Genomic DNA, 26,802 nt, shown 5'->3' with positions numbered 1-26,802 from the left:
AGTGGTTGTGCTAATAGTGTAGGCAGAATCTTATGATGTTAAGGTGGAAAGGAATTTAGATATTGTTTAACTCAGTGTCAGATGAGAACACTGAAGCCCAGTGAAATTAACTCCCAGGCTTCTGAATGATGGGGAGAAAATGACATGCAAGCCTTCCATACACATTCTGGTGCTGCCTCCATTACACAAATAGTTTACCTTTCCACAGGTCATCTGACAAATTTCAAGCCTGAGTACAGTTTAGCTTATTTCTTCTTATTGTCACGGATCATGATTAGTTAATTGCCTTTTCAGTTACAATTTTGCACATGCTACTGTTGACTAAATAATGTGCAGTGGCAAAGAAATCCAGATACGACTGTTGTCCAATTTCAATTTCATACATATTTTGCCTTACATTTAAGACATAAATATGTCTTTTCTTTCACATCCTTTGATATTATTTGCTTTCAAATAATGGTTGTAAAACTAAAAGTGTCCCTGTTTTTTAATTCTATAGCTACGGAAACATTTTCAGTTATTTCTCACAATCTTCAGAGGGAGAAAGTTTGCATTTTCTTTCTGTAACCATTAATAACCATGAGTTTTCTGTTGTTATTGAATTTCTCATTTTCCTGATTCCTTATTTAAAAAGTTGAGGTTCTGATAATTTAGTGACTTCTCAGGCTAAGACAAAGATGAAGATGGAGGCCAGGTGTGGTGGCTCACACCTGTAACCCCAGCACTTTGGGAGGCTGAGGTGGGAGGATCACTTGAACCCAGGAGTTTGAGACCAGCCTAGGCAACATGGTGAAACCCCATCTCTACAAAAAAATAGAAATTAGCTAGCTATGGTGGCATCTGCCTGTGGTCCCAGATACTCAGGAGGCTGAGGCAGGAGGATTGCTTGAACCCAGGAGGTCAAGGCTGCAGTGAACTATGATTGTGCCATTGTACTCGAGCCTGGGCGACAGAGCAAGACCCTGTCTCAAAAAAAAAAAAAAAAAAAGAGAGAGAGAGAAAGATGGTTTTTAAAAATGTATAGCAAACCACTGCCATGATGCAGAAATAATTGTGTTTCATTAGCTGTAAGAAATGGATTGCTCAGCGTCCCTTGCATATAAAAATGAGAGCCAGTCTGACAAATCCCACTCTGTGGCATCATTAGACTTTTTTTCTTCTTAATATTAGATGATATTTGTTTGGAGTATGATGTTCTATTAGCAATGAAGAACGATGAGCAAATTGATGTGATAGTTTCAGGCAAAATTAGATGCTAGCATAAGTGTATAGTTTTGTGTGTAAATTTTAAAACTCTTCCCTTTTATAGTGTTTGCTGCCTTCAAGTACTAATATTTAACAGTGACAGTATACTATTTCCCCCAATAAGATCAACGTCACTCATATTCATAACCTTTCCAGTTGGCTGCCTCTTTTGCTCTTCACACAGGACACCTATGTGTCCTCACCCAGCCCCAGCCCAGACTACATCTCAAATTGCCTTGCTGCCAATGCACAGAGAGACTTTGCAGAAAGGCTTAACCATTCAGAGACATCAGAGCCATGGTCTACCTCAGTGACTCTCAGGCTTGGTGTTAGGGAAGAACACATGGAAGTTTTAGTGTACTTAAAGGAACATTATCGAAATACTGCCTTTTAAAAAAATCTTACACTTCCTTTTTTTGTGACACTTGAGAGGACTGCTGTTGTTAACTTTTGGAGGGCCTAGCTCACAAAACAGCTGTGTTCTGAGGAGTAATGGTGACTTAATGACTGAAGTTAAGCAGAATTGCCCGAATAAAAACTAGCCACTATTACTTGCTGCACTTTTGTCATCAAAGTCCTCAAGAGCTTCAAATCTAGCAAGAACATTTGAAACTTTGTTAGTCTTCAGATTATTCTTACACAGCCAGTGATTTGAATGCCTAAGTTTTTGCTTTAATTGGATAGAATGCATCGGTCAAAAAGGGCACATTTCAAAAGGAGGGTATACCACCATGGCTGTAGGACACGGAAATTGGAAATACCTGATCCCATTTAAGTTGTTGGTCTTCTGATCATTCACAATTCCTTTCCTATATGGGGAGTGCCAAGGCCCAGAAGCTGACAGTGTGGTTTCTCTTGGGTTTCCCATTTTAACATGGAGTGTTTCTAAGAAGTGAGACAAGTTGCTCTCTCCCTTCACTTAGTTCTACTCCCTGCTTCTCTGTAAATGTAGCCTAGCTTTTTCATCCTCCAGACTTATTAGGAAGCTGTATGACTGGCCTCCAGTTTGAATATTTAATTAACAAGCCATAATAAAATTTATTTCTCAGATAATTTAAAGTAATATGTTTATTAATTGAGTTTGCCTTTAGCAAATCATTTTGCCTGTCGGTGGTACTCTCTGTAGGGCATTTGTGTGTGTGCGTGTATGTGGGTGTGTGTGTGGGTGGGTGTGGGAGGGTGGGAGGATGGGTTGGAGTACACTCAAACCAGGGCAGTATGTGTGTATTCTGTATAGTTGCTCATGGTTCCAGAGATATTTGGGCTTTAGCCAAGTGTTCAGCCTTATGCTATTGACAATCTCTACCTGTAACAGCAAAAAAAGATAATTTGACATTTGACACTGGGTGAGTCCTGTGTCCTCATGCTTAAGTACAGTTTCATGACTGACACAGCAGAATCCCAATTAAGATGTTTTTGAGAAATAGGGTTTTCTGGTGTCCTTGGTTCTAAGCAGAAAACCCCGTATGTTTATGTGGATGCCACTGTTGGTTTCAAACCTCAGTGGTGAAACCCCCCTCACCAGTATATTAATACATTTTCTTGCTTAAAGGTACTGAGGGTGACAGATCTTTTAAAGAGAATTCTGTGTCTTGTTTAGAATCTTGGGGACATGAATATTCGTTTTTATCATGTAGGTCTCTAGGGGTAGAAGATAAAGGATAATGTGTCTAAATCTGTATTATGCATAGATCGTATTCTCCAAAGAGAAGCTTGTGCTGTACAATTGAGTTAATTAAGGAGTCCAATTGATTGGATTCCCTCTGGTTAATTGAAGTTTTCCTATTCTTTAAGTTACAATGTTGAAAGGGCTTCCAGGTTTAAACTGGGCATAATGTCCATGCCAGTCATTTGCAGAGGCAAGCCCCAATTTCTGGGTGCTTATGCCATACTGGTTGCATGGGGACTTTGGGCTCATTCTGTAACATTCTTAAATCCTGCCTAATGGTCTCTACTTAATTTTGTGGATGAAGCTCTTGCAGCAGATTCATTGAAGGCAAGTTCAGTTAAAGACTCTTCCTCTTCCTTCTTTTGCCATCATTTGCTCCCTCCTCCCCCCTCTCTTGTTTTTCTCTCCCCTTCTCTTCTCTCATTCACTGTCAGGAAAGACTACCTTTGAAGGGACAATTCTGTATCGAGCTGCACCGGGAAAGACGGAGGGCCACAGACGCTATTACAGTGAGTGACCTTAACAGCAGAAGGCAATTGTAAAGATAAGATCTGGGTACTTGTGTTTTTTGATGCAGCTGCCCTTTCCTGAGCTGCTCATGCTTATGCCAAGTGTCTGTGTGAATTTCTGATCCAAGGACATGGACTTATTTGTCTAAGTAAGTGCCATCTCCTTGGTGTGTGCTAAGAAGCATTCCCAGCACCAGCCCCTGGCGCTTTTGTTTGCTTTCTGCCTCTATCATGTATGTGATATGCGTGCATGAGCCATACGTGCAAACAAAGGAGCAGTAGCATTTGTCATGGCATATGTATTTGTACCAGTTTCTCTGGGCTTCTGGGGTGGTGTAAGATGGCTTCCTGCAGAGATGTCAACCTCTCATGGTTATTGCTTTCTCTGAGTGGGTCACTGGAAACCAATAAACCATTTTGTCATTGTGTGGTTCAAAGAAGTAAGAATTTGGCATGAAAGTCCATGCCAGAAATGGCATTTTGCTTTGCTCACTCAGCCAATCACCACATGGCAGACTTTTTTTGGCAGGACCAATGTGTAGCCTTTTGTGTTGTGAAATAAGGCTGCCAAAAGTTGAGGGGAAGGAGATGAATGAGATGCCCTTAGAACAGTTCTTGCCACACAGTGAGCTCCATCCATGTGAGTGTTAAATTAAAAATAGATAAAAAATATCTCATGGATCTCAACTGATCAATGCTGGAAGACTGGGTACATTCCACAAAATTGGACAGTTAAAGGACTCTCAGAAACAAAACTGAGGAGGCGTTGTTCTTTTTTTTCACCTTGAAGGAAAAGCATCCACCTTTGTGTGCATATACACATATGCATACATACCTATGTGTATGGATATGATGAGAGAGAACGTTGAAACATGAACACCAGAGCCATGCTTCACAAACTGGGGTCAAGTTTTTTTTCCTTGCCACTCCACCATGGGAAGATGCATGGCCCTACTGCACATGACCTCACTGCACATGCAGTGTGCCACCTGTGCCTCACTGTGGGAGTTTGACAGCACCTAGATTGCTCTGTGCCCTGGTCATTTAGATGACTCCACCACCAGCCACATGTCTGGAAGTTACACCAGTGCACACTGTTAAAACACTAAAGCATCGCCCCAGACACCACACTTTCTGTAGTTCTCTCACCACTGCCTACCTGTAATGAGCCCTTCATGAACCAGCCCCCGTCCACAGTCCACACTCTGGGTTGCACCACCCAAGAGTGTAACCTGGCATTCTGGGCCTGACGTGGGGACATTTTATGGGATAATGTGCATGATGGGCACGAGTCACTAAAAGATATATCACTAAATGAACATGAAAATGAAAAGTCACCTTTCTTTCCCTCTAAAGGGAAGGAACTAGACTTTGAATTATTTTACCAACACGGATAGTTAGATATTTAATTTATACACTTAAAAGTGATAGAACCAGCCTGCCAGAAGTTCTGGAAGAAAAATCTGCTGTGTGTTTCCTTCCCGGGCCATGCTTGTGTGGTTGAATGACTGTGCAACCTCTCTCTGTGTAACGTAGAGTATTTCTCACGGTGATTAGTATAAACATATTAAGATGAGCCCAGAAGACAGTAAATCCCAAAAACCAGAAGCTCAGTGAAATGAGGATGGCAGTGGCTGAAAATATTATGGTTCTAGCTAATGGTGAATGATAGAAGAACCCTTGAAATTCTTCTCTTTGAAAAACTAAAATAGACTTGCCCTAATCTGTTTGCCCTGCTGCCTTCTGGTGGTGATGAGGGGAGCGTGCTGAGGGAGGGGAGTGGTGATGGTTTCTTTCCACTAATGGTTTCTTTATTTCACCCTTGAATGGCTCTTTCCAAGCCAGAAAGGAATATACAAGTCATTTATCACATAGAAAGAATCCATACGGCAAAATGAGAACATGTTAAGGGGGAAATGACACAATATTTAGACTCCAAAATTATATCTCCAGCAGGGATATTTGCAAAAACAATGAACAGATAAACACACAAATGGATAGCTAATGGGGGAGGGTTCTTGATGTTTACACACTCTAATCCTTCCTGTGAATTGCAGCCGACCCCCTTGTTGTGGGCTGTTCCCCATTCGGTCCTGTGTTTTTGCTCACAAATGCTGGTTTTCAGTTAATTAAAATGTACACTGGGGACCTTCCTCCTCCCCCACCCTTTTGGCTTAAAAATACCATTTTATGGAAAATGACAACAACAACAAACAAAACCATTGTTTTAAGGATTTGATTCTGAAACGTGTTAGCAGTTTATAATGACCTTTCTATATTTTGTCTGTTTTCATTTAACAGTTTCTTCCTGCACTGAGACTTCCTTATTTGAATGACTTCCACATTTTATGAGATTTTATGTGAGCAAGTATTTGGTGTATCATTCTTATGGACTAGGAGGCCACCTTACCTGTAGGAAGATAATGCACAATTGGCTAATAGAGAACAACATTTGATGGCGTACTTTCATTTCAAGGGCATGGTTATGATCAGGAGTTATGTAGTAAATGTTCAGGAGCTATTCTACACATCTAGAGGCTTTCAGAGACAGGTTAATGACAGAGTTTAGTATTCCATAAAATATTCTTTGAATCCTGCCCTTTGATGGCATAATTGATATACTGACCATCAAAGGAAGAATACACCCAGAAATTAACTAGACACAAATAGGCTCTTCCTTTTAGGAACATGATTGTGGGCAGAGCCTTGGGAAAAAAGAATCTGGGGAGGTAAGTGTCCATGTTGTCTTGCTAATAACTATTTTATGACTTCCAAACACATGCCACAGAAGATCAAAGGAAGAGTGTCATGTCCCCAGTGTTCTTCTTTGGAAAGGGATTCAGCTTTGGGAAAACACTGGTGTTTAAAGGAGAGAAGAAGGGCTGTAGGTTTGGGGGATTCTGGCCTCTGGGAGGACGGCTTCCTTTCCCTCTTTAACAAACATGATCGTCTTGCTAGTGAAACCGTCTTAATGTCAAGTTTGGTTTAATGCTTTCCTAGAGAAACATGTCTGCATGCATTTATTCCTTGTGAAGCCATCCAAAAAGACTGAATTCTTTGGCAGTTATAATTTTGTGTGGTTTCTTTAATTGCTAATTTGTTTAAATGGCTTTTAGTTTTACAGTTTCCCTTTAGGAAATGTTACTTTCATTGCTAATTGCTAATTGACATGAGTCATAGAGATTGGAGGTACAGTATGTGGTACTGACTGGGTGGGGAGGCAACAAGGTGGGTGGGAAGGGTTGCTATTGCACAGGCTATGGGAAAACAAATTTGGATCAAAACCAGGCTCCCGGCTAAAGAGGGGTGAATTTCACATGTACAAAGATATCTGCTTTGGAATTAGATTTTCTGAAAAGTTGTTTTGATTCACATCTTAAAATTAAAAGTAAGGGGTGGGGAGATCAAACAAAACTCAGAGCCAGTCAAACTACTCAACATACTGAATACAAAAGCCTAGTGCAAGTTATCCTGTGCCCAGTCACACTTTTAGAGGTGGTTCCTGGCTGGTTGTGAAGTTCTTCTTCAGGGCTCTGGCTGATTTCTGAGCTCTTTCTCTCCCCATCCCCACTCTTGACAGGTTTAAGGGAAACCACAGGCTCCGAGAGTGATGGGGGTGACTCAAGCAGCACCAAGTCTGAAGGTGCCAACGGGACAGTGGCAACTGCAGCAATCCAGCCCAAGAAAGTTAAGGGAGTGGGCTTTGGAGACATTTTCAAAGACAAGCCAATCAAACTAAGACCAAGGTCAATTGAAGTAGAAAATGACTTTCTGCCGGTAGAAAAGGTATGTTCGACAGTTTCTATTTGATTTCAACTTAATGTGGAATATCCAAAAGTACATTGTGGGGTTTGGTGCTGGAGGCTTCCAATTCCTCTTTTAGGGTTTCCATGTCCTCATGTACTAGTTGTTTGTCCTGTCTTCTTTTTTAGCTCTCCCTCTGTGTGGGAACGACTTCCCTCGAAAGGCTCATGCTCTAGTTTGCTGCTTTCTTTCTTGCTGATCTCTCTAGGGAATGCTTCTCAGGATGACTTTGGAAATGGACCAGTACTTCTCTATCTGCTTCCCAGAAAAACCCCTCATTCCTGGACCTGCCTAAGTGCATGACCCTGACACTTTTCAGACACTGGCCAATCTCTCTCCTCTCCTTGTACATTTCTCTAGTGCTTTGTGCTTGGGTGTGCTGACTGTGGTTCTGCACTAGAGTGAAGGAATTGTGCACCTTTTCTCTAAGAGTTAGTTGGAGATAATTTCAGACTGTTGAAAGGAAGTCTCCCGCAGGTGTGAATGATGGAGATGGCCTGTGCTGTGACTCCCTGGGTTGTTCCCTTCAGGAAGCTGGCTGTTTCCTTCTGCCTCTGGTTCTGGGCTAGTGAGAGGCAGGCAGCATGTTGCTGCTGAGTACGCGGTTACCACAGCAACACACCCAGAGCCCTCGCGCTTGTGGCTGCCGATGACGTCTACTGTGGTATACTTCTAAGCATTGTAGCCTTGCTTAGGAGTTGATAAATACTGTGGAATTTTCCAAATTATAATAAGCTACTCTCGTGCTGTGCTTAAGGCATGTTTGTTAATTCGATTTAGTGCTGAAATTTTTGCTTTGACATTTGTGCCAGCAGATTTGGGGGACGGGGTATTGGCAACCTCTCTAATTCAGGTTTATGGGTGGCTTTTAAGTGTTGTTGTTTTTTCTTTCTTTCTTTCTTTTTTTTTTTTTGGTGGGATAACATTTTAAAGGTTGCATCATCTTCTGCAGCTGTAGGACATCCACCCCTCCACCCGCCCTCAGCAACCTTGCCCAGTGTCATCATGCATTAGAAGCAGAATCTGAAAAGGAAACTTTTCGAACACTGAATCCCTCTAGAGATGAGTCAGGCAGAAAGGGCAGATACCTAGAAATTAAAAACCGTTTCATTTAAACTTTTTTTTTCAATGTTGAAGTTTCTTTGAGTCAGCATTGTTCCTTTCAGCAATCAATATATGATATTTTTCAAGATCTGAAAACTAGTGTCCCAGCTCTTGAGCTCACTTCTGTTGCATATGGTCACATTCAGATTCCTGTGAACATTTACAAAAGAGCAAGTCCCCATCTTGGAAAGGAACAATGGATGCAGTTTTTCTTCTTTTATTCAAGTCGTTGAAGTGAAAACGACCATTGACTCAGTCAGCAAACAGTTCATTCCTTTTGTTTGTTTTATGATTCCTGGCCTTTATCTTCTTTGTGTAGGAGGACTGTGTGTGTGTGTGTGTGTGTGTGTGTGTGTATGACTCTTATTATTGCTATTAATATTAGTTTTAGCTGCCAATAATAAATTGAGTTACTGTTGATAGCAATGTCAATGTCAAATAGAATACTTGAAAGTTTTTATCTCAGCACATTTCTTTCCTGAACCTCAGAGCTGTATGTCCAACTGCCTGCTTACTTCAGTATCTCCACTTGAAGATCTTAAATTCATATCCGTTTGCCTAAACCTGAACTCATCGTCCCCCTCCAACTGCTCTACCCACAGCTTTCCCCATCTCAGTTGAAGGCAGCGCCATCTCCCACTCCTATTGCTCAGGACAGAAACCCTCAGGTTGTCCCTGGCTCTTTCTCTCAGCTCTGCCTCCTAAATATGTCCATCATCCACCTAGGTCTCATCACTTCCACTGCTCCTTAATAGGGATTTCTGCCTCTCCCCATCCCCCTGGAGTTTAGTCTTAAGAGCGAAGCCAGGGAGAACCTTTGAAAACCCAAGTCACATCATGCTACTCATCTGCTCACACCCCTACCAAGGCTTTCCTGAGAAAAAAAGTGAGACCCGACCCTCGTTACTGCTGGGACTTCCTCCCCCACTGCTCTCCCTTCACTTTCTTCGTTCTGGGTCCTTGCTCTTCCTCAGACATGCCATGCACACTCCTACAGGGGGCATTTGCTGCAATGGTCTCCTCGGCCTGGGCCACTCTGCATCTACCTGCCCACTTGGCTGCCTCCCTTTCCTCCCTGCTATCTTAGCAGAAACCTCACCCCATCCCCCTTCCTGGTACTAAATATTTTGTTCTCTGTGGCACATACCATCTTCTAACAGATTTATTTTTGTTATATATGTCACTTATTTTGTTTGCTAATCTATTCTATGTGCTTAGAACAGTGCATGGCACATTGTAGGTGCTCAATAAATATTGTTGAATGAATAATATTAAAATATAAATGCTGCACTTCAGAGATTACAGACATCTCTAGAATGAGAGTATTGGGTGAGATAATATAGCACTTGTGTAGTTGAAAATATATCAATTGTATAGTTCACTGCACCTCTGTGAAGCAGATAGTTCATTTATTGCATTGATATTGGTGCCATGAAGTGTTAACTTCATCAGACACATATATGTGTGTGCGCAAGTGCGTTGAACATCCCTAATCCAAAATCCAAAATGCTACAAAATCGAAACTTATTGGGCACCAATATGATTCTCAAAGTAAATGTTCATCGGAGCATTTTGGATTTCGGATTTTTGGATTAGGGATGCTCAACCTGGATGCATTCTGCGGATACTCCAAAATGCAAAAAGAAAAAAAAAATCTGAAATCCAAAACACTTCTGGTCCCAAGCATTTCAGATAGGGATATTTGACATTTGTGTGTGTGTACGCATTCGTGTATGCATCTTGATTCCTGATTTGTCTGCAGAATGAAACCATGTGCTGGAAGCTCCCTAAACCCATTTCTCATGTGGAGCCTCTGGGGAAAACATAAACTTCCTAGCCTGCTTTCTGGGTGTGGACAATTTTTACAACATCTAAGAGGATTTGAAACTATCTCCACCCCATGTTGTTGGCGCCATGGATAGTTGCATAGATTTATGGATCTATCATGTTATTGTACAACCTGGCACAAAAGCCGATAAGTGTGATTCTGTTTTATTAGCATACAACCTGGTTTTCATCACTTTTGAGATGGTTTTGTGTCTAAGATTTATGTCTAAGGAAGAAAGCTTCCTTTGAGAATTGAGCTCACTGTTTTCATTTTTAGAAGTGTAAATTGGATCTTGCGTGATAGCATTCAGTAGGTGAGGCTCAAGTAGGTCTGCTCAGGCTGCGACAGTTGGCCTTCTGAAATGTCTGGCTTGATAACTTGGATGAGGGAAAAAGGGAATCTGACAATTATTAACAGCTGTGAGCATCATATTATACTTTTCGTTCAGGTTTGTGAAGTTTTTTTTTTTTTTTTTTTTGAAACAAGAGTCTTGCTCTGTTGCCTAGGCTGGAGTGCAGTGGCACAATCTTGGCTCACAGCAACCTCTGCCTCCCAGGTTCAAGTGATTCTCATGCCTCAGTCTCCTAAGTAGCTGGGATTACAGGTGCACACCACCACACCCAGCTTAATTTTTTTTTGTATTTTTAGTAGAGACGGGGTTTCACCACGTTGACCAGGCTGGTCTTGAACTCCTGACCTCAAGTGATCCGCCCACCTTGGCCTCCCAAAGTGCTGGGATTACAGGTTTGAGCCACCATACCTGGCCAAGTTTGTGAAATATTAAGATCCACTTGTCTGAGTCAGTAGATAATCTTGTGCTTATCTTATATTTTAATCTATATTACCCTACCCAGAGTTAATGATTAGATTATACACCAGGAGAGATATTGCATAACATCCCTCCACCAACTGTGAATAGATAAATAGTTCATGTAGGTATTCTTGTTTCTCTTATCAGGCTATAAGGAAGGATTCCGTTTATGAATCTTTTAAATACCACCAAGTGGATATGTCTCCGAATGATTTGTTGAATGTACCATTTAACTGAAATATTTACAGCTGAGTTGATTTAATGTCTGGGACTTGCTTCCTATAGTCCAGAAGATGAAAGAGTGGGGCATAGAGGAGACATTGATCATGAGTTGGTATTTGTTGAAACTGGATGGTGTATACATGGGGGTTCATCACACTCTATTTTTGTGTATGTTGGAAATTTCCCTTGATAAAAGGTTAAAGGGGGGTGGGGAAGAACCTTGGAGAAACATGTACCATTTAAACCAAGCTCAGATGTAAGTATGTGCTGTATCAAAATAATGGAAAATGCTATATGGCTATAGATGAACCAGGTTACACCTTAGAAAATCATAGGGCCATAGTACCTTCATCCTAGCTGATTGACCTCGATGAAGTTGGCCTCAGCTGGGCCATCTGTAAAATGGGAATACTTTTTTTTTACCTATCTTACCTCACAGGACTTAAAAAATATATACCTGAAAATACTTTCTAAATATGACTCATTTCAACTAGCATGTATTGAGTGCTCACTAAATATGCTCAGTACTGAGGATACAGTCGTGAGGGAGACCAGGTCACTGCCCTCAGGGAGCTACAGAAAAGTAAATAAACAATAATAATAGAGTATAGGAAATGCCATAATCAGGCTGAGAACACAGTGTTGTGCTGTAGGAGCCCTCAGGCATGGCAGGAAGTGGTAAGTTGTTAGGGAGGCTGGAAGGTATGTGTCCGTTCATGTGTGTGTGTACCAGCTTCCTACAGGAAGTGATGTTTAGGCTGAAAACCATGGGTCCAGTAGGCGTAGAGTTATTAAGGTAGGGAGAGCAATATCTATAAATGCCCTGAAGAGGGAAAGAGATAGCACAGATGATGTGTAGAGGCTCCAGCAGGAAGGGGGGAAAGAAGCAGGGCCCAGATCATGAAGAGTCTTGTGAGACTCGTTAGGGAGTTGGACTTGATCTTGAGAGCAATGGGAAACTATCAAAGTGTTTTAAGCAAGAGAGTGACACGATCAGATAGGTGGTTTAGCGAAAGTATTCCAACTGTAATGTGGGGAGTGGATTACAGAAGACAGGGTGAGTAAAATTCAGAAGAAAGGTAACAGAAACATACTGGCTTTCCTGATAAATAGCCCCCCACTCCAAATCTAGGTTCTAAACCAGTTAATTAATTAGATGAGTGAGTGAATGGATAATCAAAATATTTTGCTGATTTTTTTTCATTATAGATATCCAGTTGACCCAGCACTGTTTATTGAAAAGATTATCCTTTCTACACTGCACAGCCCTATCACCTTAGTCATAACCTAAGTGGCTATATATAAGTGGGCCTATTTCTGGACTCTGTTCTGTTGGTCTTTTTTTCCTTGTGCCCATTCTATGCTGCCTATGTATTCCTCTTCAAGATTACCTGAGCTACTCTTGGCCCTTTGCATTTTAATTTAAATTTTAGAATCAGTTTGTCAATCCCCCATCATCATAAAAAAAAAAAACCCTCCTGGAATTTTGATTGAGATTGCATTGAATCTATAGACACTTTTGATGACAATTGGTACCTTTCTAATTCATGAACATGGTATATCCCTCTATTTGTATAGCTTGTATTTTATTTTGTGAAATGTTCTCAAGCTGAACACTTATGATTTGTGATCTCTCTGTGCATACGTTTTATTGCAGTGTCATTACTGATGAAGGCAAAGTTGGAAGATATAGATTAGTGTGAGAGGCAAATGGGCCTGCCAGCTGATTCCCAAAATTAGACAGATTTGCCCACACAATCTCAGCAACATTGGACTAACTCAGGCCAATGTGAGATAGAAAGACCTGCACCTTGAGGAACAGCAGAGAAGGCTGACTTCCAAGAGGAGGAAAGAGAAGAGCTAAGCTGAGCACGCCCAGTATATTTTTCTTAAATTCACCTATCAGATAAGTAATTTCACTCTCCCAGGGAAGGAAACATAAAGGGGAAGAGAACGGCAGGAGTGTCTAATTGTGTCCAGAGAGTGTCCATTTGAATTTCTTTACATAGAAGGGGACATCAAGGTAAGGGATGTTTTAACAGCTTGAACTATTGTCATGGAGAGAAATGGATGGTTTGGGGAAATATTTTGAAGATAGAATCAAGTTTGATAGTATGTGGGGGATAAAGAAGAGGGAGGACTTGAAGATTGTGCCTTCGGCAACTGGCTTAAGCAACTGAGTACTATTTTCTGATTAGAAAACAGTGGAGAGAGAAGATATTTGGGGAGGAAGGACATGGGTTAGACTAGCTGGATTTGGAAGTTCTTGTGGGACTGTATCAAGTAGAGACATCCAGCAGGCAGATGGATACATAAGTCTGGTGATTGGGAGAGAACTGTAAATGTAGGTTTCAGAGTCATCAGCCTAGAGATTGGGCTGGAAGACTGAGCAAGAAGGCAAGCCCAGACGAGACTGTATTCTCATGAATACAGGTGGTACCTCTGTCTCCCACCTGTGGACCTGAGAGGGAATTTCTTCATCAGGCTATTTTCCTGTGACCCCAGTCTGGCCCTACTCTCTGTTTCTAAACTCCTTCCCTTTTTATGAGTCACTTAGATGATCACTTCTGACCAACCACTTAGGGAAAGGAGTGTCAGGTATTACACATGGTTAGGTAAGTTACAGATACTCGAGTGAGTCTCAGGACCTAACCTGACATGGCTTTATATAGAATAATGCTGGGTTTTTGGTGCCAGCTCATTCCGTGTCCTAGCTCTTTAGGCACTACCAGTCTTGGCCCACTTAATTATTGGAAAAAGTAGTCTTTTTTGCCTTACTGGAAAGATTTCTAAACTGAATGGTTTGCCAGGTTGGTTGTTTACTGGATTCCCTGCGGAGAAATCTTTCAAGAAGCTTCTTTCCCATGGTCTTCCTGTCTTAGCTGATTTCCATTAGTGACTTCTGACATCTCTCTCTTGAATTCTGTCTACACTTTCTACAAGACGTTGTGTTTGTAACAGCCTCTTTTTCAACTCTTGTCATCTTGAATCTCATTTATAGAATTATAGTCACCCAAATTAATGCCTTTATGGTATCCACATTGTAGCTTTTACTTGGGACAGATAATTAGAATTAAAATTGTGTATAAATGAGAGTGACTAATCAAGTTTTTAATTAGCCAAATTACAATAAGAGAATTTAAGTATTTTCATACGTATCTCAGGTAGTCTTTTTTTTTGTATTTAATTTTTGTGGGTACATAATAGGTGTATTTATGTGGCACATGAGATGTTTTGATACAGGCATGCACTGTGAAATAAGCACATCATGGAGAATGGGGTATCCATCTCCTCAAGCATTTATCCGTTGAGTTACAAACAATAAAATTATACTCTTTAAGTTATTTTAAAATGTGCAATTATTATTGACTATAGTAATCCTGTTGTGCTACCAAACAGTAGGTCTTATTCATTCTTTCTATTTTTTATGTATGCATTAACCATCCCCACCTCCCACCCAGCCCCCACCCAGGTAGTCTTTTTATCCATTCTAGTAAAAATTTATTAAGCTGCATAATCATATAAAATTAAAATATGTCAATAAGGTGATGATCTTAGTACCTTAAAAATGAGAGATCTATGTCCTAATCCTTTGAAGACTAGAAATAAGCTCTAGAGAACTCCAGAAGCTAATGAGATATACTCTTTGACTAATTAAACACAAGGGTCAAAACCTTGTTGTGATTATCTGAGACCTAGAGTATTGGCTGTCCCTCATTTTGGTTGAAAAATAAGATTGTGTCTCTTGAGTTGTTGGAAAACCTGTGGTTTTTAATGAGCAGATGGTATTAAGATGCCCACTGGTTGCCTGGGTTGAATGAAGTGTTCGGGATTTTCAGACTTTGGCTTCTCTCTCCTCAGAGTGTCTCAGTTTTGTTTCCTGATCTGGAAAAAGGAAGGAAGGAGGAGGGGAGTTGGTAGGGAAAGGGAAACAGAAACAGTGAACCAGTATTACAGGATTATTCTTTGTCATGTTGGGTGCTGCTTTCTGTTTTATATATGTTTGATGTGAACTTTCTAAAACACTCAGCCTAGCGTATTTTCTAAGAAATATTTAGTTGCCACCAGATTGTCACCAAGAATCATATTCCCAGAAGGTTTTCAAATTGTGTTAAGAGTATAGTGGTTGGCCGGGTGTGGTGGCTCACGCCTATAATCCCAGCCAAGGCAGGTGGATCATGAGTTCAGGAAATGGAGACCATCCTGGCTAACACTGTGAAACCCAGTCTCTACTAAAAATTCAAAAAATTAGCTGGGCATGGTAGCATGCGCCTGTAGTCCCAGCTACTCGGGAGCCTGAGGCAGGAGAATCGCTTGAACCTGGGAGGTGGAGGTTGCAATGAGCTGAGATTGCGCCACTGTCCTCCAGCCTGGGCGACAGAGCGAGACTCTGGAAAAAAAAAAAAAAAAAAGTATAGTGGTTATTAAACATGGAGGACAGATAGTCCAGGTTCAGACTTCAACTCTGCCTCTTCCTGGGACAAGTTACTTAACCACTCAGTGCTTTTGATTCCTCGTCTGTAAAATTAGAGTAACAAGAGAATCTACCCCAGAGGGTTGTTGTGAGGATTAAGTAACATGTAATGGTTAGAGAAGTGCCTGGCACATAGTAATCACTTGATTAACGTTAGTTATTATTATTGTTGTCCTTATTGTTATTAGGGTAGAAAGAGTATCTATAAATGACAGTACATTTTCCAGGGTTATTTCTATTTATTTATTTATTTATTTATTTATTTATTTATTTATTTGAGGCAGGGTCTTGCTCTGTCACCCAGGCTGGAGTGCAGTGGCATGATCTTGGCTCACTGCAACCTCTGCCTCCCGGGTTCAAGCAATTCTCCTGCCTCAGCCTCCCGAGTAGCTGGGATTATAGGTGTGGGCCACCACGCCTGGCTGATTTTTGTATTTTTAGTAGAGACGGGGTTTCACCATGTTGGCCAGGCTGGTCTTGAACTCCTGACCTCCGGTGATCCACCTCCCTCAGCCTTCCAAAGTGCTGGGATTACAGGCATGAGCCACCATGCCTGGCCTCTTTAATTTTTTATTATGGCAAATTTCAAACTGCAAGAAGTACAATTGAATTTTGCTATATCTGTGTTAGCTGTTTGTTTCATATCACCAAGTCTTAAATGTCAGCCACTAGAAAGTAAGTGCCATAATTTGGGACCTTGTCTGTGTTAGTCACCATTTACAGTTTATGAAAATAGTTGTTAAATGATAGTTGGCCCTCAGTAAATATTTGTGGACTGGATGAATGAAGATATTGTTTTGTGCTAATCCAATTCTGGTTGGGATCTGCTTGTGGTCTAGCTAAGATTCACTCTTCCATTTGTTCATTAATTCACTCATTCATTCATTCACTGAAGCTTTATTGAATGCCTTTTATGGATCAGCAGTGTGAAGCTTTATTGAATGCCTTTTATGGATTAGCAGTGGTAGCTCTGGGATTTCTATGTAAATGAACAAAGGGGTGGCAATCCATTTGGAAAGGGATTGCTAAATGGCATGTCTAGATGTTGTATTTGCATAGTAAGTGCGGTTTTTTTTTAACCTGACAGGTTATTTATTTGGGGTGGAGCAGATCTGGTGTGGTTCATCGGAATGGAGTTAACACCTCCTACCCTAAGTCACACCTTGTATCAGCTGTCATATACAGGCTTCTCATTTAATGCTTTGGATTGTCCCTACATTGGAGAGAAAGGGGGTATGTATAAAAGTCATTATAATGTAAGGGGAAAGACTAGCAGAGGCATGTCCAAAGCATCAATGAGAATAGAAAGGAAGAAACTACTAACTTTCCTCCAGGTCAAGAAGGAAGGGATGGGATATCCTTGGTCTCTTTTTAAGGAATGTGGTATTTGAGCAAGGTGTTAAAAGATGTTGGGAATTCATGGTACTAGCAGTGTGCATGTGGACAAGGAGTGAGCATGAGTATGTTGAAGGAGGAGGTGGGTTAGGCTGGGGTGCAGGGGCTGTGGTGGTGGTAGTGGAGGAAGTGGGCAGCTGAAGGGGAGGTGGTGCCTCTTCCTGCAGGGCTCTGCCAGCCCACTCACAAGCTGCCCTTCTTCTGGGTGGGTGGGCAAGTTGGTGAAGGAGTTCAGTTGGGCAGCAGCATGATCAGATTTATACTTTAGAGAGATAACTGGGGAGGTGCTGAGGAATGTGGACTGGAGATGGGAGAGGAAGTAGCTGGGAGACTTGCCAGCCCCGGGGCTCCATGGTTGATGACTAATTGGCCAGGCACCAGGAACTTCTAGTAGCTCTTGGAAAGGGGCAGATGGGCCCACCTCATGCACACTCTTTAAGCTGGATCGCCGTTGCCTGGGTTGGCAGCAACACTGACAAAAGAGCCAAGTTTCCTTTCAAAGAAAATTCTTTTGTGTATTTTGGGAATGAAAAAGCCAGGAGTCAGCATTCTACTATCTTCATTAATAGATAGGCTAAGAAGATAGAGACAATTTTTAAATTTGAAGTTGAGAGGGCCTTGTTAAATAGATTTACATAGATATACACATGGGCATAAACATGTATAACTATAAATCACAGATATGTGTTTATTTATATATACCTTTGCATTCAGCAGGTTTATCTTTCTAATTAGTTTTTTAATCAACTTTTAATTTTAGAGTAGTTTTAGATTTATGGAAAAGTTGTGAAGATAATAGAGTTCCCACATACCTCACACCCAGCTTCCTCTCTTGTTAACATCTTGCATTAACGTGGTACGTTTCATATTATCTTTTTTTTTTTTTTTGAGACAGAATCTTGCTCTGTTGCCCAGGCTGGAGTGCAGTGGCGCCATCTCGGCTCACTGCAACCTCCGCCCCCCACCCCCACCCGATTCAAGCAATTCTTCTGCCTCAGCCTCCTGAGTAGCTGGGATTACAGGCACCTGCCACCAGGCCTGGCTAATTTTTGTATTTTTAGTAGAGACGAGGTTTCACCATGTTGGCCAGGCTGGTCTTGAACTCCTGACCTCAAGTAATCCGCACACCTTGGCCTCCCAAAGTGCTAGGATTACAGGCGTGAGCCACCATGCCTGGCCCATATTATCATTATTGACTAACATCCATGCTTTATTCAGATGTCCTTAGTTTTTATCCAGTGTCCTTTTTCTGTTGCAGGATCCCATCCAGAATACCACATTTAGTTTTCTCATCTTGTTAGGCTTTAACAGTTTCCCAGACTTTCTTTATTTTTGATGACCATGGCAATTTTCAGTTTTGTAGAATGTCCTTAAATAAGCATTTGTCTGAAGTTATTCTCATGAGTAGATTGGAGTTGTGGGTTTTTGGGAGGAAGGCCACAGAGGTGAAGTGCTCTCATTACATCATATTAATTCCATACTTATCGCTATAGATGTTAACCTTAGTCACCTTGGCTGACGTAGGTGTTAGTCAGGTTTCTCCGCTCGAAAGTTCTGGTTTTTTCCCTCTTTCCATACTTGACTCTTTGGAAAAAGGGTACTCTGTGCCCCTCCCACTTAAAGAGTGGGGAGTTTCATTCTACCTCCTTGAGGGAGGAGTATCTAAAGAAATGATTTGGAATCCTTCTACACAGGAGATTTGTTTATTCTCCTCCGTCCTAGTTGGGTTTTGATAAGGGAATTGTTTTTATCTGTTCTCTGAATTCCAAATGCTAATTCTGTAGCACTTGTATTATATTTGTCATTTACTACCTAGTGACATCACCTACATTTGTGTGTGTGTGTGATAAGTAAACAGATTTATGTCTTATTTACCCAAGGAGATTGTAAATTTCTTGAGGACTGGGACAGCATCTTATTTAAAGCCCCTTACAGAGTTAGATACAGTGCAGGCAGTTAATAAATAGTAAGCAAATGGTTTTTAAATTAGTTTAATTAAAAATTTAAATATTAACCATAGTTAACTGAAACAGGTCATCAAAGTCTAAGCATATGAGAAATGTGGTAAGATAAGGATACTGTTTACTTGGCATCCTGATTTGTGAAATTGTCCTGAACTTGTAATTGTGGCTAATATGATATTTACTGTGTGCCAAGCACTTTTGTAAGTACTTTACATATATTATTTAATTTTCCAGACAGCCCTGTAGGTTGGTGCCATTATCCCCATTTTGTAGATAAGGAAACTGAGATGAACAAAGGTTGAATAAGTTGTTCAGGATCACAAAGCCAGGAAGTAGCTCAACTGGGATTTTGATCTCAAACACTCCGGCTCCAGAGTTTTGAACACTTAACCACTGCGCTCTAGATTCATTGAAGTGGTGATTAAAATGGTATCTCTTTTGGGGGAAAGAACAAAATTGTGATTTAAATATTTCATTTCAACCTGTTAGGATGCTCCTGATGACATGGCAACAATCTTGCTGTATTTTTCCTAGGGGGAGTATTTCCATAAAGCCACGGCTGTTTTTCCTTCTTCAGTGTGTGTGTGTGTGTGTGTGTGTGTGTGTGTGTGTGTTTATGAGTAATTTTTGTATAGTGCAACTAATTGCATTTAAAATACAGGCATGTTCATGATTGATATGTCATATACAGACTATATTCTAGATATCCCTCACTCTCTAGCCATATGATCTGTTGAAAGATAGTGGGCTTTTTATTTCTTCTCTGGCATTTTTAAACAGACGTGATCACTAGGTCTTGCCAAATAAACACTCCCTCAGTGTGTTCCTTGTCCGAATGGTCACACCTGGGGGCCCCAGGAGGGAGCCCAGATTGCAGCAGCAACATAGGCGAGGGAGGAGGACTTCTCTCGAAGCCACCCAAGCCATGAATTGGCCCTGGCTTCCTGAACCATAAACAAATGCGAGCTTTGTTCTCCCCATTCCTCATTTGGTCCCAAGTATGACTCAGGGTTAGGCTGGGTCCTCAGGCTCCGTGCTGTTGGAAGGAAGTGGGAGGATTCCAGGGGAGTTCTGGGACCTTTTCAAACTGAAGAGAGGAGGCTGGCTGCATCATGGGAGAAGAGGTATTTCTTTTTTTTTTTTCTTTTTTTTTTTTTTTTGCTTTTAGAGTTGTAATAAATCCACTTAACCTGTATCTTATCTGTATATAACATTTTGTAGCAAGACTGGGTAATGGGTTTGCATTAGTGGGTTGAAACAATGTGTGTGCCAGCTAGGATCCCACAGAGGGGAGCTATGGATAAGCTGAGGAGGAACCTATCAAGTATATGGATTATTTGCTAAAGCTGAATGTTACTCTGGAGCTATTTAGCCGTTTTAATCCCTCCCACTTTGGTCAATTTGGCCATTAATTTTTACAGATGTTTCCAATCTCTCTGTGTCTTGGGTTTTCATGTGCTCATATTGCAGAGAGAAATTTAGATGGGCAGTTTGCACAAGCGGTAACTGTTACACCATGTCACAGAGATGTTTAGCAATTACAGATGTTTGTGCAGTAAACAAATCCAGCTTGCTTTTCGGGTTAGCTTAGGAGAGAAGGGTATGTCCATGCAGAGCAAGCCAGCTGTGGGGCGTTTCACTCTTGAGGGGCACCGACATTTGGAGTTTTCTTTGTGAGTGGAGCAGCTGTGAGTAGTGACTTCTGGGTGCTATTGAACTGCTTTTTTTATGATGGGGTAAAGATATTTGGCTAGTTTTGTAGTGCCGGGCATTTATAGGTATGTACTCATGTATGGAGAAAAATTAAGACACTAAATTATTTTGATTTTATAAAAGTTTGCTAGAAATAAGTGGTCTTGTTTTTCTCTGTGAGTTGTTCATATTTGTCTACCTAAAAGCAGAAGTCTGTCATTTTCCAAACACAAAATTCCCTAAATAAACCACAGGATAAGTAAGGCTTACAGTGTGTCATATGTCTTTCATATCCCTGTCTCTCATTGAAAAAAAAAATTTTAAGGGGAGAATTGATGAGGTCTGTAAAATATGTCCCTTTATGTCTTTTTCTGTTGGCTTTAACTTATACTATTTTCAAAATTACAAAAAAAAAAAAAAATAGCGTGGCCAAAAGGAAACACATTGTTTTAACATATCATTTTAAGAGTAGGGGAACTTCTTGAAAGGTTTTTAAATGGCATCTGTTGCTTGCCTAGAAAGGAGGACAGAGTCAGATATATGAGGAGAGTGCCGTTAGGGGCTGGCTAGGATAAAAATATATTCATCGGCAATGGCTTGAGAGGATTTTCCTAGGGAAAGATAGCTTATGTTTGCTGATCTTATGCTGGATGTCTTTGTTCTGAGTTCTGATGAGTAGAAATCTGAATGAGGTATTTATATGCAAAATAAAGATGGTGAATCTTCTTCCTTGGGGAAATGAGTGAAAGCATGATTGATTGTAAGGTGTGAAAAACATGGGAAAGTCTCAGCAGCTAGGGCCTGGAGATGGGAGAGGAATGGTAGCCCCTGGGGGGCCTGACAGGTTTTGCCTTGGTCCTGTGATGTCTGAGCTACTTGTTGCACTGGTAAGTGCTCCCTGAACCCTTTGATTGTTTGTTTCTCAAAATGGAGGTAGCTCTGTTACTTCTCTCATTACAAGAGCTCTTTGTAATAATAATAATAATAATAATAATTATTATTATTATTCAAAGTTGAAGAATACAAAGAAATAAATAGAAATCATCCTCAGCTGAGTGCAGTGGCTAATGCTTGTAATCCCAGCACTTTGGGAGGCTGAGGCAGTTGGATCACTTGAGGTCAGGAGTTTGAGGCTAGCCTCGGCAACATGGCAAAACCCCAACTCTACAAAAAATACAAAAATTAGCTGGGTGTGGTGGCATGCACACCTGTAGTCCCCAGCTACTCGGGAGGCTGAGGTGGGAGGATCGCCTGAGCCCGGGAGGTTGAGGCTGCAGTGAGCTGAGATCGTGTCACTGCACTCCAACCTGGGTGACAGAGTGAGAGCCTGTCTCAAAAATATATATATATATATATATTACCCTCAATCCTATCATTCGGGAACAACCATAGTTAACATTTTATATGTATCCTTCCAGACTTTTTTTTTTTTTTTTTTTGAGACACAGTCTCACCCTGTCGCCCAGGCTGGCTGGAGTGCAGTGACGTAATCTTGGCTCACTGCAACCTCCGCCTCCCAGGTTCAAGCGATTCTCCTGCCTCAGCCTCCTGAGTAGCTGGGACTACAGGCGCCCACCACCATGCCCGGCTAATTTTTGTATTTTTAGTAGGGATGGGGTTTCACCATGTTGGCCAGGCTGGTCTCGAACTCCTGACCTCAGATGATCCACCTACCTTGGCCTCCCAAAGTGCTGGGATTACAGGCATAAGCCACTGCACCTGACCTCTTCCAGACTTTTTTTTGAGCCTGAATGTGCATGCAGTACACACATCACTCTTCACTAAATAATGAAGTCATATCAAATGTTGCCTGTTTTTAAAAACTTTCTATGAGACCCCTTTTTCTGTCAGGTAGCCTCATGATTTCCCTCGATTCTCCTGCCTCAGCCTCCTGAGTAGCTGGGACTATAGGCGCCCGCCACCACGCCTGGCTAATTTTTGTATTTTTAGTAGGGATGGGGTTTCACCATGTTGGCCAGGCTGGTCTCGAACTCCTGACCTCAGTTGATCCACCCGCCTTGGCCTCCCAAAGTGCTGGGATTACAGGCATGAACCACCGCACCCAGCCTCTTCCAGACATTTTTTTGAGTCTGAATATGCATGCAGTACACACATCACTCTTCATTAAATGATGAAGTTATATCAAATGTTGCCTGTTTTTAAAAACTTAATGTACTATGGGACCCCTTCTTCTGTCAGATAGCCTCATGATATCCCTAGGGTCTCTGTCCGTTGTAGAGATGCAGCACCATTTGTTGAAACAATCTCCCAAGGATAACTATTTAAGTTGCTCCCCCATTTTTAACATTACAAACAACATTCTTGTAAATCCATCGTTGTTTCTTCCCTGATTATTTCCTTAGGCTGAATTTTTAAAAGAGGAATTTCTAGGTTAAAGGTCGACTTAATTCTGGCTAGTTTTGTTTTTAATGAAAATAATTCAAGTATACGGTAAAAAAAAAAAAAAATCCCAACAGAACAAAAGTAAGACTTTCTGAATCCTATACACTTAACTTTACTTCCTGGTGGAAATCACCATAAAAGTTATATGCACTCTTGCAGATATGTGGAATTGGTTTTTTATTGTTGTAAAATATATTTAACATCATAAATTTTACTGCCTTTGCCATTTTATGCTTTGCTTTGTTTTTTGAGACAGAGTCTCACTCTGTCACCCAGGCTGGAGTGCAGTGGTGTGATCACAGCTCACTGCAGTCTTGACCTCCTGGGCTCAAGTGATCCTCCTGCCTCAGCCTCCCAAGTAGCTGGGAGTGCAGACATGAGCCACCATGCCTAGCTGACTTTTTTTATTCCTTTTGTAGAGACAGGGTCTTACTATGTTGCCCCCAGACAGGTTTTGAACTCCTAGCCTCAAAGAATTCTCTCACCTCAGCCTTCCAAAGTGCTGGGATTACAGGCATGAGCCACTGTGCCTAGCCACCTTAACCATTTTTAAGTGTGTAGTTCAGTGATATTAAGTACATTCATATATTTGTGCAACCGTCATCACTATCCATCTCCAGAACTTTTTCATCTTGCAAAAATGAAACTCCATACCCATTAAACAATAACCTCTCATGCCTCCTACCCCTGACCCCAGCAGCTACCGTTCTACTTTCTGTCTCTATGAATTTGACTAGGTACTTCACATATGTGGATTCATGGGGATATTTGTCCTCTTATGACCGACTTATTTCACTTAGCATGATGTCTTCAAAGTTCCTTCATGTTGTGGCACATATCAGAATTTCTTTCGTTTTTAAGGCTGAGTATTATTTCATTCTATGGATATAATGCATTTTGTTGATCTATTCATCTGTTGATGGACATTTGGGTTTTTTCTATCTTTTGGCTATTGTGAATAATGCTACAATGTACATTGGCATACCAATACTTGTTTGAGTCCTTGCTTTCAATTTTTTAGATATATCTCCAGAAGTAGAATTGCTGGATCATAGGGCAACTCCGATTTAAATTTTTGGGGGAATTGCCCTACTGTTTTCTACAGTGGCTGCATTGTTTCACTCAGTGGGAGTCTCAGCAATGCATGAGAGTTCCAATTTCTCCATGTCCTCACTTGTTATTTTCTGTTTGCTTTTTTTTCTTCTTGTAGCCATCCTAATGGGTGTGAAGTGGTATCTCATTGCAATTAGAGTTGGTGTTCATGTTGCCTGTCACTAAGGGGGAAGGAAATTATTATTATTCTCATCTTGAAATGATGAGTTGGGAAATAGTCTTAGAATCACCATTAACTAGCTGATCAGTCATGTAATCTGAAGAGACTACAAATCGCTTAAAGGAAGAACACAGCCCCACTGTTCCCATAGCCCCAAAGAAAAAAATGAGTGGAGTGCCCAGGTAGTTACTTGGTTTCAGAGGTTTAATGGTGACCAGGACTGGCTTTTCATGTTGCCCCATCCGCTTACCTGAATCTATAGTCAAAGGTTTGTTGGAGAGTAGATTTAAAACAGTTCTCTTGAAAAAAGATGAATTTATCTTTTGTGCAACTGTTATTAATAATTCTAAGCGATGGTATCTGATTCATCTTACGTAGTGGATAAAGCTAGTTTTGTGATTGATTTTTTTTTTCCTCTTCACCTTCTACTCTGGAATTCCTTAGGGGTAGAAAATGAAAGTCCTTTTTTTTTTTTTACAAATTATTTGCTGAATCGTTTATTTAATGATTCAGTTGGTAGCCTTTAGTGGAGTGTACTAAAGTCTAAGTATTTAATTGTGACCCTCTTTTGTTCTTTACTTGTATTAATAATTGTTTTCATAATATTTATATCCTGAAGTATGCAGATGCATTTGGTTCCTGAAATCCAGCTTTAAAAATTTGGCCATTAAAACTATCATGTCTTTGTACGTAGCTGTCTTTTTCTCTCTGATATTCTCACTAGTTGTAAAATGATATTCTAGCCAACTGGATTTCAGTGGGATGGAATGAGTTTAATGCTATATAAAAACTGGCAACTTTAAAAGAAGCTATCCAGCTTACTTTGACTGCATGGTGGTGTGTCTTTTCTTACACTTAAAGAATTTAGATTACAGAGATCAGTCAGTCAGCAGCCTGTTTTGTACTTCTCTGTGGCATTGGAGGCCATTTAAAAGCTACAGGATGACAACCTTATTCCCAGCTCAGGCTCTTAATGTTGGAGGCTAGATCCCAAATAAATGTATAGCCATAAATGCTCTAGAAACAAATGGAAACATCACAATAAGCTATACTTACACCTCTAATAGGTATTTTTCTCTCTCTCTAAACCCGGGCTATAAAATGAGCAATTCACAAAATAAAAGTGTGCTGGAATTGCCTCTAAAAGACACTTCTTTATCAAAAGGCCATCCTCAAGCCATTTTACGAATGCCCTGTGACTCAGAAGTGTCACCTCAATTAAAGTTATCCTTGAACTCTTAGGAATCAAATAGGCATGGTTTGGTAAAGTGAAGGCAGAAAGTTGAGGTCTGTGTCACTCAGAAGTTGTATTTCTGTTTTGTCGTTTAAAATGAGGAAGGTAGAAATGATAAAGGTGGATTTACTGCCTCATTTTCTTTTTCTTCTTTTACTTGCTAAGAATTTTCACCCACCAGTGACTTTAATATGTTTTGCTCCATTTGTTTTGGTAACATCTGCTCAGTCTGTTCTTTTTATTTTGAATTCTTAGTTGGGTTCTCATTTTCTCTCTCTATTAGAAGCAGCTTTTCTGGAACTTCTAGGGTAACTTTTCTAGATTATTCACAAAGTCGATAACAAGAGGAGTAATGATGTAAAAAGTGTCAATATTTTTAGATCCTAGAGTCGTGCAAAACTGTCCTCTTGATGCAGTGCTTAGCATTGTCTAGTTACTACATTGGAAGAACAAGATGCCTTGTATATTTTACGTGTCTAATCATATATTCATCTTGCCTCAAACCCCGTTACTCCCTTTACATTCAGGCATTGTTAGAAGCTGAGAAAGTAGACATACAATACTGTTGTTTTTTCAATTCAGAAGAGGCTAAAACATTATGAAGCTGGTAACTCTATGCCCACACATGGAAGTAATCTGCCTGAGCAATACCTGTCACAATATCAACTTGCAGTAGAGGTGAGCAGAATGTAATTCATGGACAACCTTGCTGTACTTTCCAGTGAAGGGTTATAGGATCTCTGACATTTTGGTATAATTTTCGTACGCAGTGCCCAAAATTTCAAACAACTCTAGGTTTCTATGACCTTTAGTCATAGGTCATTTGGCAGGAGAAGAGAAAAGTGGTCTGGATAAGAGATGAAAAGGGGTCTTGAGAAAATTAATGAGAGGCTGAAAGAGATACAGCTGGGTCAGGGAGTGATCACTAAGTTTCCAAGTAATAAAATTCGTTCTATGGGGCCATAGAGCAGCAGTGTGTTTGTGTGTAGCCCAACCCTGACTTTTCCGTATCAGTTGAAGACTGGCAGTTGATCATCTTGGCATGAAATTGAGTGGCTAGAAAGAAGTAAGGGTATCCTAGGGCATGATGATATAAGGCAGTGAAGATGGTTAAGAAATTAGAAATCAGGAGTGGTAGAGAAACAGTGGTCATTGCAGTAGAGAGAGACGAGTAA

At 40.7% G+C, this 26,802-nt stretch overlaps 1 protein-coding gene across 18 annotated transcripts in view; it reads left to right on the top strand.

Annotated features, from left to right (window-relative positions):
- Positions 1 to 26,802, top strand: part of SH3KBP1 (SH3 domain containing kinase binding protein 1) — a 357,317-nt gene that overhangs the window by 195,627 nt on the left and 134,888 nt on the right. For 9 of the 18 annotated variants that reach the window (XM_034950170.4, XM_034950166.4, XM_055106669.3 and 6 more), the window contains 2 exons: positions 3,349 to 3,423; positions 7,004 to 7,209. In XM_034950170.4, the coding sequence (XP_034806061.1) occupies positions 3,349 to 3,423; positions 7,004 to 7,209 (281 nt within the window). Of the gene's footprint in view, positions 1 to 3,348; positions 3,424 to 7,003; positions 7,210 to 19,871; positions 20,150 to 20,623; positions 20,714 to 26,802 lie in introns of those variants that run through there. The other 9 variants (XM_034950171.4, XM_034950169.4, XM_063601888.1 and 6 more) reach the window with 4 other exon arrangements.

Source organism: Pan paniscus, chromosome X (assembly GCF_029289425.2).
Source record: "Pan paniscus chromosome X, NHGRI_mPanPan1-v2.0_pri, whole genome shotgun sequence".
Taxonomy (NCBI): domain Eukaryota; kingdom Metazoa; phylum Chordata; class Mammalia; order Primates; family Hominidae; genus Pan; species Pan paniscus.
Note: the sequence above shows the minus strand (reverse complement) of the source record. Positions and strands in the feature narration are given on the sequence as shown.